General features: G+C 35.6%; 1 protein-coding gene across 1 annotated transcript in view; it reads right to left on the bottom strand.

Annotated features, from left to right (window-relative positions):
* The window catches only part of CPD (carboxypeptidase D), a 136,340-nt gene that overhangs the window by 61,248 nt on the left and 62,396 nt on the right, over nucleotides 1-12,696 (bottom strand). Inside the window, exons 5-8 of the mRNA XM_077165422.1 lie at nucleotides 12,060-12,406; nucleotides 11,399-11,590; nucleotides 9,880-10,047; nucleotides 5,324-5,433 (exon numbers count right to left, since the gene is read on the bottom strand). Coding sequence (XP_077021537.1) covers nucleotides 5,324-5,433; nucleotides 9,880-10,047; nucleotides 11,399-11,590; nucleotides 12,060-12,406 — 817 coding nt within the window. The remainder of the gene's footprint in view (nucleotides 1-5,323; nucleotides 5,434-9,879; nucleotides 10,048-11,398; nucleotides 11,591-12,059; nucleotides 12,407-12,696) is intronic.

The raw sequence follows: 12,696 nt of genomic DNA, 5'->3' as shown, positions 1-12,696 counted from the left end.
CCAAAAGAAACTCCATACGAATTAGCAGTCACTCCCCAATTTTCCCAACTTCTCATGTTGAGCTTTAGGTAGCCACCAAGCTACTTTCAATCTCTATGGATTTGCTTATTCCAGACATTTCATATAAATGGAATCACACAATTTATGGTCTATTGCGATTGCCTCCTTTTACTTAGCATGATATTTTCAAGGTTCCTGCAAGTTGCAGCATGTATCAGTGCTTCAATTCTTTTGATGGCCAAATAATATTTTATTGTATAGCAATATCACATTTTATTTATTCATTCATCAATTGATGGACAGTTTGGTTGTTTCCACTTTGGAACTATTTGAATAACGCTGCTCTGAACAACGATGTACAAGTTTTTATGTGAACATATAAACTCTCTCTTGGGTATATACCCAGGAATGGAATTGCTGAGTCTTACTGTTTAACATTTTGAGGAAATGCCAGACTGTTTTCCAAAGTAGCTGCGCTATTTTACATTCCCACCAGCAGTGTATAAGGGTTCAGTTTCCTATACATCCTCAACAACACTTGTTATTATATGTCAGTTTGATTCTAGCCATTTTAATGGGTATAAAGTGGATCTCATTATGGTTTTGATTTGCATTTGTCTGATGGCTAATGATGTTGAACATCTGTTTATGTGCTGACTGGCCATTTGTATAGCCTCATTGGAGAAATATCTACCAGTAACTGGTTTGAAACTGTTATGTACCCCAGATAAACTATGAACTTTTTCCTAATCCAATCTTGTGGGGCCAAGACTTTTCGTCTAAGGTGGAACCTCTTGATTAAGTTGTTTCCACGGAGATGTGACACACCCAATTGTGGATGTGTCCTTTCAATTAAATGGAGATACGATTTCACCTATTCAAGGTGTTTCTTGATTAGTTTATTGGAGTCTTTAAAAAGGGAAAACACTTCAGAGGAAGCTTAGATGCAGAGAAAATCTCCAGATGGACCCAAAGGATCTGTGAGAGCTGTTTGAAACCAGAAGCTGGGAGAGAAGCCCAGCAGACGTTGCCATATGCCCTCCCATGAGATTCTAGGAAAGCCAGAACTCAGAATTTTGCCCCAGAGAAGCTAAGAACGGACCCACTGATGCCAGTCACATACCTTCCCACAAGACAGAGGAAACCCAGATGCCATCTGGTCCTTTCTTTGGAGTCATGGTATCTTTCTATGGATGCCTTAGTTTGGATATTTTTATGGCCTTAGAACCGTAAACTTGCAACTTAATTAAATCCCCTTTTTAAAAGTCAATCTATTTCTGGTATATTGCATTCCAACAACCTAGCAAACTAAAACTATATCCTTTGCCAATTTTAAAATTTGGTTGACTTTTTATTATTGAGTTTTAAGAGTTCTTTTTTTTTTTTTTTTTTTTTTTTTTTTTAAAGGAAAGACAGAGAGAAGGAAGGAAGGAAGGAAGAAAGGGAAACATTTTTAAACATTTTCTTGTTTTATTGTATTCTGTTTCTCCGTTTTTGTTACATGGGCTGGGGCCGGGAATCGAACCGAGGTCCTCCGGCATAGCAGGCAAGCACTTTGCCCGCTGAGCCACCGCGGCCCGCCCAAGAGTTCTTTATATATTCTAGATACTAGACCTTTGTCAGATAAACAAACTGCAAAAATTTTCTCCTATTCTGTGGGTTGTCTTTTCACTTTCTTGATGGCGTCCTTGCAAAAATTAAGTTTTTAATTTTTTTTTAAGAATTTCAATATTTTATTAGTTTGCATTAGTTCAATATGAACAGGATTCAATTTTAAATAATTTCTCTTAACATGCAGTGACAAAGAAAAAACATTTCATATATTACAGAGCTTAACATTAGTAAAAATGAACCACTTACTATGGCCCCTAAACAATTTTATTACACATTTCATTGGCAGTGTTGAAGCCTTTGAAGGGGGATTTATATAGTGATATACCTTTGGTTGTGTTGTAAGTTGACTTGCCTTGTGAATGCTCAGATTCTGATGCCTTAATTAAGCCTCTTATTCTCACTTTATCAGTACTTTTTATTAAGTTAGATACCTTATTGAGAGAAATGTTTCTTTTTAAAATTAAGAATGGAATGGGCAAAACAAATCATAATTTAATTTAGAATGGTGTTGAAAACCCTACATATTTCTATATTCTATAATTTAAAAATTTGGAGTTTAAATATCCTTAATGTACTGGACCATTCTAATAATGACTTTTACACAGCATGAATAATTGTCAGAGGTTAATTTCTGATTTTTGCCTTCATCAGGGATTATAACTATTTTTCTCCATATATAATTGAAAGTTTCTCTAAACGTATGATTCAATATGCTCTTCTTTGTATTGAAGATGGAAATCTTAGAAGATTTTGTATTTTTTTCTTATGATGATTATGGATTTTCACTGATATTTTGCAACCAAAGTCATTTTTTGCAGTAGTTAGAAGAGCCACAGAACTGAGTGAAGCCCATAAGCTTAGGGAGGGATAGATGTAAAACTAGGCCTGGAGTTAATTTTATAGCTTGTCACAGAAAGTGCTTACTTAATGCAAAATATGCTGTACTACTAATCCTATCTGTAATAAAGTTTATTACTCAGATTTTTTTTTTCATAGTACATCTGGGCTAGCTGAATGTTTCTGATAAACTGACCAGAGTAGACATGATCAAAATATATTTTCTGACTCCTAAATTTATTATTATTCTGCCAGTTTTTATAGTGACATTAGTATTTTTCCATGGTGGTTAATTTCATGAATCAACTTGGCTAGGTTATGTTGTCCATTTGTTTGGTCAAGCAAGCACTGGCCTAATTCTTACTGTGAGGTCATTCTGTAGATGGACTTATATCATTAGCCAACGGATTATATCTACTACTGATTACATCTAAACTCAACAAAGGTGAATGCCCTCAGTGATGAGGGGGCTCCATCTGTATTCAGTAGGAGATCTTAAGGCCAGAACTGAGGATTTAAGAACTCAGAAAAAAAGAATGTTTTACTGTTCTTCATCCAATGAGCTTCTGCCATGGATACTTCACTTTCACCAAAAGTTCCCAGCTTGGCATGCCCTAAGGAATTTAGATTTGCCAATACCCATGGTTGCGTGAGCCAATTCCTATGATAAATATCTTTGCATACACACATATATCCTGTTGGTACTGTTTCTCTGGAGAACCCTGACTTCCCAAGTTTCAATACAGACCATGTCAGTAAGGCTTGAGCTCATTTGGAATAGACTGTAAAAACATATTTTCTATACCTCGCTATTTTCTACTCTGTCAAAGGTAGTAGCATGCTCCAATCATCTGATTAGTTTGTCTCTTCATGCTTTCTTTCAAAGAATTTTCTTGGTATGTGTAGTAGTTAGATTCAGTTGTCAACTTGGCCAGGTGAGCGTACCTGGTTTTGTTGCTATGGACATGAGCCAGTCGTATGTGAACCTCATCTGTTGCTGATTTACATCTGCAATTGGCTAGGAAGCGTGCCTACTGCAATGAAGAACATTTGACTTAATTGGCTGATGCTTAAATGAGAGACTGCAATGTAGCACAGCCTAAGCAGCTGGGCATTCCTCATTCAGCACTCGCAGCTCAGCCCAGGCCTTTGGAGATGCAGAAAGAAGTCACCCCGGGGAAAGTTATTGGAACCCAGAGGCCTGGAAAGAAGGCCAGCAGAGACCGTCCTGTGCCTTCCCACGTAAGAAAGAACCTCGGTGGAAAGTTAGCTGCCTTTCCTCTGAAGAACTAACAAAATAAATCCCCTTTTATTAAAAGCCAATCCGTCTCTGGTGTGTTGCATTCCAGCAGCTATCAAACCAGAACAGTATGAAAGATCCATGAAATTAAAATACATGTCTTTGTACACAATATTTGAACTCCAGAAATAACTCAGTGTTAGTGTCTGTTGCAGTATGTACCTGTATTTTAAGAATGAAAATTTTAGGTATATCACTGTAACTTTGGAAAAATTCTTACAGAACCCTAATAATGGACAAATAAGTATATTTGTGTTTAGCATATTAGTTGTTCTATGAAAAATGATTATTTTCTGTGTGTTCAAGAGGTCTATATCATGACTTACCACAAGTACCATCCAAATCTAATCTATAATTATATTTAAAAACTTTATGGAAGAATAAGACTTATTAAGCATAAACATATATCTTCCTTCTATCCTGATACCAAACAGGAAAAAAACATTAAAGCTAAAATAAATTAATTCCAGGCAAAAGCTAAGAGATGAGAACACAGTGCCATCAGCATACCAAAAAGTCTGAGAAATCTCCAAGACTGAGATAGTAGATAGGGTCAGATCTTTTGAGAGAAAAGATCTAAGCCTTTACAAAGCCATAGCACCAAATCATATAAAAGACTGCGCCAAAGGTAGGAACATTTGATAAAGGCTCAAGGATGAATGGAGTTAAAAAGTTATGGAGGTGGACTTCCGGGAAGATGGCAAAGTTTTTAATTTTGATGATGTCCTCTGTGTGTGTGTGTGTGTGTGTGTGTGTGTGTGTGTGTGTGTGTCTGTGTTTGTATTTTAATCATGTCTGCTTTCGGCATCATACCTAAGAAACCGCTGCCTAAACCAAGGTCACAAAGAGTTACTCCTATTTTTTTCTAAAAATTTTACATAGTTTTAGATATATTTATGCCTAGGATTCATTCTGAGTCTCTGTTGCAACTACTCAACTCCACCCTCTGCATCTACGGAGATGATCGCAGGGTTTTTCTTATTTAGTCTGTTAATATGTTGAATTACACTTACTGTCTTTCAAATGTTGAAAGAGAAAGTAGCCATAGGTAGTATGTAAAAGATTGGATGTGGAAGTATGTCAATAAACCTTTATTTGCAAAAAACAGACGGTGGGCTAGATTTAGCCCAGGAGTTGCAGGATGTCAATGTTTACCCTAGACTACTTTATTAGGTTTATAACCCAATTTGTTAAATGAAATAAACTAGCATGCATTATGTACCTAAAACTATAAATGAAAATACATTACTTAAGCTTAAAGTCTAATGGAGAAAGATACATGGTTTGTTCAAAAGTGAAGTGGGAAAAATAGAAGAAAGTCCTATGGCTGTTCTGGAGGATCCTGGAAGGTTTACCATGAAGCACTTGACCTAAGTCTTGCAGACCTTTTTTTTTTTTTTTTTTTTTTTTAACATGGGCAGGCACCGGGAATCAAACCCGGGTCCTCGGGCATGGCAGGCAAGCATTCTTACCTGCTGAGCCACCGTGGCCCGCCCAACAGACCTTTTTTTAAGACATATTTTTTTAAAACAAAATAATCCTAGAGCATCTTATGTTTAAACATGAGCCTACCTTAGAATAAGAAAGTGCTATCTGTTGAAACACAGCATCATCTGGTGATTTACTGTATGTGGCAAGTCCTTGTTTATCATCATCATAAGGATAGTTAACCACCAATGAACCTGCAAGGGAAAAGAGGAAAATGTGTCAGGTTATCTGTTTCAAGAACGATCAGTAACATAAAGTAAGTTTTCCACAATACTGACAGAGAAAAGAAACCAATAAAATTTGTCAACGCTACAAACTAATTTCCTCAATTGAGAGTGAAAATGGATAACTGAGAAAATAATTATGTCAACATCTAATGGGTGCTTCAAATGGAAAGGTCTAGGGAATTTATCTGAACGTACAGATATAATTTATATGTCAGAAATGATACCAGAAGTTATATGTCTAATTTTAAACAATTTTACTTTCATAATATTTTCATAATAGGATCAGAAAAATTGAATGACACAATATTTTTTCAGTAAAATTCATACATTTTTAAGGTCATGGAATTTTAACATAAGAAGAGACTCTTAAATTCCAACTAATTCATCCTCCTCATTTTGCAGATGTGGAATCTAAAACAGAGAGATTAAATGATTTATGGATAGCAGAACCAGCCTTGAAACCTAAATCTCTTAATTACATGCTCAGAGAAAAAATGCTAAAAACTTTTCTTACAGTCATATTACAAACTATTTGATTGGATTTATATCATATGACTTTCCATGTCCTAAGGTAAAGAAAATGATACTTTAAAACATCAGGATATCAACTACATTCATGCTCCTCATAGGGCATAAAGCATTTAGGATGCTTCTCAGGCGAAGGCCTTGAGCTACCCAACCCCATCCCCCTACCAGAGGGTTGAATTCTTTCTTCTTATTAGTTTTCCTATGTCTACCTGTCCATTTATCCTGTCTTCCACTGGGCCATTCACCTTTGCCCTATTTTTTATCATTCTACTACAGAGTAATGGAACTGAAGGAAGATCTGTAACTTGAATTTAGATGATGTAATCCTGTGATAACACCACAAACATTCATAAAAAATAAAGCTTCTTTAAGAAGTATGAAGATTTGAGCTTTATAACACAAACAGTGAACCCTACTGTAAACAATGGACTAAAGTTAATAGTACAATTATAAAAATATTCTTTCATGAATTTTAACAAATGTATTACACTAATACAAGGTGTTAATAATAGGGTGGTACCCCCAAGAGAGCCTCTTTTGTTGCTGAGATGTGGCCTCTCTCTCCAGCCAACACAACAAGCAAACACACCACCCTCCCCCTGTCTACGTGGGACATGACTCCCAGGGGTGTGGACCTTCCTGGAAACGTGGCACAGAAATCCTAGAATGAGCAGAGACTCAGCATCAAGAGATTGAGAAAAACCCCCAGAATGAGCTGAGACTCAGCATTAAGCAATTGAGAAAACCTTTTCGACCAAAAGGAGGAAGAGTGAAAGGAGACAAACTGTCAATGGCTGAGAGATTCCAAACAGAGTCAAGAGGTTATCCTGGAGGTTATTCTTATGCATTAAGTAGATATCATCTTGTTATTCAGGATGTAATGGAGAGGCTGGAGGGAACTGCCGGAAAATGTAGAGCTGTGTTCCAGTAGCCATGTTTCTTGATGATGATTGTATAATGATATAGTTTTCACAATGTGACTGTGTGATTGTGAAAACCTTGTGTCTAAGGCTCCTTTTATCTACCTTGTCAACAGACGAGTAGAACACATGGAATAAAAATAAATAATAGGGGGAACAAATGTTAAAATAAATTTAGTTTGAAACGCTAGTGATCAATGAAAGGGAGGGGTAAAGGGTACGGTATGTATAATTTATTTTTCTGTTTTCGTTTTATTTCTTTTTCTGTTGTCTTTTTATTTCTTCTTCTGAATTGATGCAAATGTTCTAAGAAATGATCATGATGATGAATATGCAACTATGTGATGATATTGTGAATTACTGATTATATACATAGCACGGAATGATTGTCTTTAAGAATGTTTGTATTTCTTTGTTGTCATTTATTTATTTATTTATTTTTAATTTAAAATTAATAAAAAATAATAGGGTGGTATATGGAACTCTGTATTTTATGCATAATTTTTCTGTAAACCTACAATTTCTCTAATTAAAAAAAGTAAAAAAAGAATAGAGCTCATACTACCTCCCAAAATAGTTCTAACAAGAACATAAACATGCTTTAACACCTCTTCTTAGGCAACTTTAATTTCTCAAAAACATATAATATGCAACTATGTGATGATATTGAGAATTACTGAATATGTATGTAGAACGGAAAAAAAAAAAAACATATAATTTTACTCTGGATCCATGACCCAGATCTAAAAATTTGGACAAAAAGACAGCATCAACTTCTACCCAATACTAAATCTTTCAAATGCTCATTCTCTAAAGCAAAAAAGAAAAAAGCATGCAAGACTTACCGAACTTTTACCCATTTAAAAAAACATTGACTTGCAGCCCACCAAAATGGTGGCACAAGATGCTCCAAGGTACCATTCCCCAAAACAATCTTTGAACAACAAGCAAAAACTGGCAGAGCCACCTTCTTCAAAACTCCAGAAAAACGGTTAAAGGGTTGCAATAATTGGGTGTGTACCAATTCAAGAAAATGCAACTTTAAAAACAGCAGGGGATATTTTTGGTGCCCCTGCTGGTTCCTTTCCAATCCCATCCCTAGAGTGGTGTAGAGCTAGCCTATGCTCAGTGTGAGTCCCTGGCCCTGATCCAGAAGGAACAAAATGACCACTATATGTATACCGAGGATTTTTTATGTTGGTGCCAATCTATCAGTAGCAACCTGAAAAAAAATGAACCAGGAAACTCATCTCTGTCTTGTCCTCCCAGAACTTGTTCTGCAGGAAGAAGCAGCCTGCACAGCTAAAGCTTTCACAGCAGCTTAGGGGAAAGGATTATAGGCTTAAAGTTATAACATACAACAAGAGCGCCCAGGATGGGGTGAAAGTCCATTTCACCCAGGAATAGAGAGGATTATCAGATTCCTATAAAAGGAGGAATTCCTAAGGTCACAAGCAAGTGCAAGGCCAGGACAAAATGCAGCTCTGAAAAGATGGAGGCTCTTGCACTTCACTTTTGCGTCGGGTTCATTTTCTTCATAAGAGGGTTAAAGTCTGAGGAAGGGCAAAAGCCAAAGCAGAGCCAATCTGCAAAGACTGTGAAAGGTGTTTTTTACACTGGTCTGTTTTTTTGTTGTTGGCTCCTGGCATTCAAGGAAATCTCTATCATATTACTAGCTGGAAACAAACATACATCTCAAGGGTTAAATGTCAAAGATACCACATTAAAATATTAAAATGAACAGTGTGCAACAAAAGATTACAAGACAAAGATACAGGGAAACAACGGCCCATCCAAAGGAACAAGATAAAAATCCAGAACCACAAGCAAAGAAGACCAGACTTTGGATACACAGGATAAAGACTTTTAAAACATGATCTTTTCTTTTTGTTCCTCAGTCTGAATCATTTCAGTTGTTTTGTCTGCAAGTTCACTGATACTGTCTTCTGCCAACAATCTGCTGTTCAGATTTTCCTATTGTTCATTCATTGTTTTACTGAAGTCCTTTAGTTCTTTTTCCATGTTTTCCTTTATATCATTCAGCACATTGAAGATATGAGTGTGTTGGTATAAGTGTGGTAACATATAACACATGTTGAGTGTAATAAGCCAGACACAAAAGCATAAATATTGAATGTGTCTATTTATATGAAATATCAAGGTTATGCAAATTCTTAGAAACAGGAAGCAGATTAGAGGTTACCAGAGGCTGGAGGCAGAGGGAATGGGGAATTAGGGCTTAATGGATACAGGGTTTCTGTTTAGGGTGTTAAAAAATTTTGTAAATGAATGGTGGTGATATAGCACAACATTATGGGTTATTTCTATTTTTTTGGCTATTATGCATATTATGAACAACAATATACAAGTTTTATGTGAACATATGTTTTCATTTCTCTTGGGTATTGACATCTTCACTCTTTCTGATACAACCTTAGTTGGACACGGTGAAGTTTTTGAATCCTGGCCTTTCATCCTGTTCAACGGATCCAATACTGCTGAGTTACAGGGAGGTGTATAAGCTCAGACACATTTGAGAATAGGTCCCTGTACTGAAGTTAAGGATAGCAAGTAGGAGGTAAGAGAATGCCAAAATCTAACTATACGTAGAGTTCATTAAATATTAGGGAGAGACTAGGACTAAACACTTGAATCTGTTAGTGTGCAATTTTTATGAAAGACAAAGCCTGTTACCAAATTTCCTGTGTGAGAGAGAAATACAAAGTAATTTGAAAAACTACCAAAAGGAGATGAGGTGGAGAGAAGTAGAGGAAGAGGGAAGGAAAAAACAGACAGGAAATTTGCCTAAAAAGTAATGAGAAAGGACTTTTAATGTTGTCTGCCATAAAAACAGTAACAGGATGATCATTTTAAGAAAGCCTAAGACCATAAAAAGCTAAAATTCCACCAGAATTTTCAAATATTCTCAATAGGAACTAATTAATGGAAGATAAAGTCGCCATACCTCCATGCAGGTTTGCTGACAGTACAAATGGATATGACTTCATCCAGCTCATTACAGCAATAGTTTCTGGCTGGGTAGGATCTGTGATCTGAACAAACTGGTCTGGGAAATTTCGGTTCAGGTCAAAGTTGTTGCTGTTGTTTCTGCCAAGTACACTTATTGAATCTCCTGTATGTTAAACGATTCAAATTTAAGCCATACTTAATTTATATTTTAATCCAATACATACTAATTCAGCTATCAAGTCAAAGATAAGTGAGAACATATCAGGGCCCATTATGAACAATCACACTATAATTAAAACATACAACTGTTTTACATTGCACATTTGAAAAATCAAACTCTTTCACAAATTTATTTTCTTCCACAGTTTTGATCAGAGAGGTAAGACTGTTATACTTTAAGGGAAAAAGAAATCCAATTACAACAAATTATATTAAAGAGTTACTCAACTGTCAATAATCTAAATACAATGATAATAATAAGTTGGCATTATTGATCAGAGGGGGAATTTATTAAACTGATAAACAGGTAACTAAAACATCGTAAAGAAATAGATCAAATGAAGAGAAGAAAATTGTGGTATGCTTACAGTAAAATGATCACAAAAAAGTAAAATTAGTCAAAAACATAGATTTGGAGGAAAAAGGGTTCAACTTAAACTTAACTGTTTATATTCCACCTTATTATGGCATGGGCACTCTATTATTGTCACTATAATGGGAAAAACTGCAAATGTATGAGGAAAATAGTCCTGGAGGGCACACAAGTGGTGATTAGTCCCACCTTCCAGAAAGGTCTGGTGGGGGTTTGTGGGAGGGTTTGTGACCCTGACAAAGAATGTGGTCATTAGCGAAAGAATATGAATAATATATATAAGGCTTAACATGAGCTAATTTGTTCAAGAGAGCTTCTTGATACTAATGAGCCATTGATTCTTCCATTAACTCTACTGAAGACAGAATATTAATAAATCAGGTGGCTGCATATTCATATTGTGGAATCTATTGTACTCACTAGTATCATTGCCTGGAAGGAACCATGAGTTGGAAAAAGATGGATTTTCACTCTCCTAGTATTCTGTATAACATGGGCCATATAAGCAAGCTATACTCCCTGCCCAGGAGAGATGGGCTTGCCCAAAACAGGCAAAGGTATAGGAAGTCAACAATTTAGCAGGGCTAGAATATGCATGGGAAAAAATAGTTTACTGGCTTCAGAAGATTTTGAATTCTCACTTATGAGATAGGTTCCCAATATAATAATTTAGCAAGAACTATTGCTAAAATGAAATAATTTGTAAAAATTTTACACTATTTTTAGTAAATAGCCATTAACCAAGTGGAAAACTCCATTAAATATAAACTTGATCACATAATTGGTGTGGCTTATTTGATAGGAGTAAGAACTACAACCAGTTATATAAAATAGAAGAACAAAATACGGAGAAATTCTACAAAATAATCATGGCATGTGATAATCAAAATATTAAACAATAAAATAGGCAGCTATTCTTTACCTTCCTGGGCCTTTTCATACCCATCAGGATTCATAGATGGCATTAGATGAATTCTAGTGCTATGAACCAAATCTGTTACTTCAGGGTCTGTTCCAAAGTTCTTACAAAGGTATTCAATAAGGTTCAATAGCAATTCTCTTCCAACTACTTCATTTCCATGCATATTTCCAATGTACTTAAATTCTGGTTCACCTGAAAACAAAACAATTATGTAGCAGACTTTTTTCCTCTTCACTTTTCATGGACTCTCTCTATACTTTTCCCAACACATGTAGAGATTCTGAACCAAAAATTTAAGAAATCACATTTTAGAGACATAAACAAGAAAAACTCCACAAACATCCAATAAAGCATCTTTCTGTTTACTACTATACATATCTGAAAAGCAGGCTCAAAGCATATATATATATTCTGTATAATATGAACATAAAAATACTATTAGCAGAAGATAATCTAATCCATGCAGCATATTAAATACCATGCATAATACGGGTTGTCAAATGGATTTTCTACTTTTCTGGGAAAGATTGGTTACTTTTTTTTTTTTGTTTCAATTACTCATATTATAGGTGACCTTTCTGGATGAAACAGCAATACATATGAACCAGTACACAGCTTTGAGAGGTACTAGTGAAATTATTTGTAAGACCAAACCCCTTACCTGGTTCATGGATACCTGGATTATCAGATATCTCCATCACATAAAGTTCTCTCAACTCTACAGATTTTCCCAATGAATAAAGCCGAGTGATATTAGGATATTCATTGGCAAATCTTCTCAAGAAGATTTCCATATCAGGGAAATGGTGGTGATGAAAGTCTTTTGGCTGAATTGGTTGGTGGGAGGTTGGAGTTCCAGGAAAAATATTAGTTATAACTGTGCTAGCAGTTGCTGCAGTCTCAGTGGTGTAAGGGGTTACTGAAGTCACAGTTGGTCGAAGGAAGAAATCCACCTTTGTGGCTGGCCCTTCTTTCACTACTATGTTATTAACAGTCAGTGGCATATATCTGAAAAAACGTGAAAAAGTAGATACCTTATAGTTAAATTAAGGTACAAATGTTTTAACATAATAAAAGCACAGTAGCCTTTCATACCTTGCACTTACTGGTCTATTAGAAGTCAAACTAAAGACAGCTGTGTAAACTTAAGAGTTTAAGACATACTCTCTCAGAAAATCCTGGACTAAGTCTTTGGAAGAACTAATTCTCTTAGTGATCTTCTCAAGTGTTACATACTAGAATGCTTACAAAAAATTATATCCAAAGGAGAGAGTACTCTGAAAGAAGAAGGTCATCAC

Source organism: Tamandua tetradactyla, chromosome 6 (genome assembly GCF_023851605.1).
Source record: "Tamandua tetradactyla isolate mTamTet1 chromosome 6, mTamTet1.pri, whole genome shotgun sequence".
In the NCBI taxonomy this organism is placed as follows: Eukaryota; Metazoa; Chordata; class Mammalia; order Pilosa; family Myrmecophagidae; genus Tamandua; species Tamandua tetradactyla.
The sequence above is the reverse complement of the archived record's forward strand: the minus strand, read 5'-3'. Positions and strand labels throughout refer to the sequence as shown.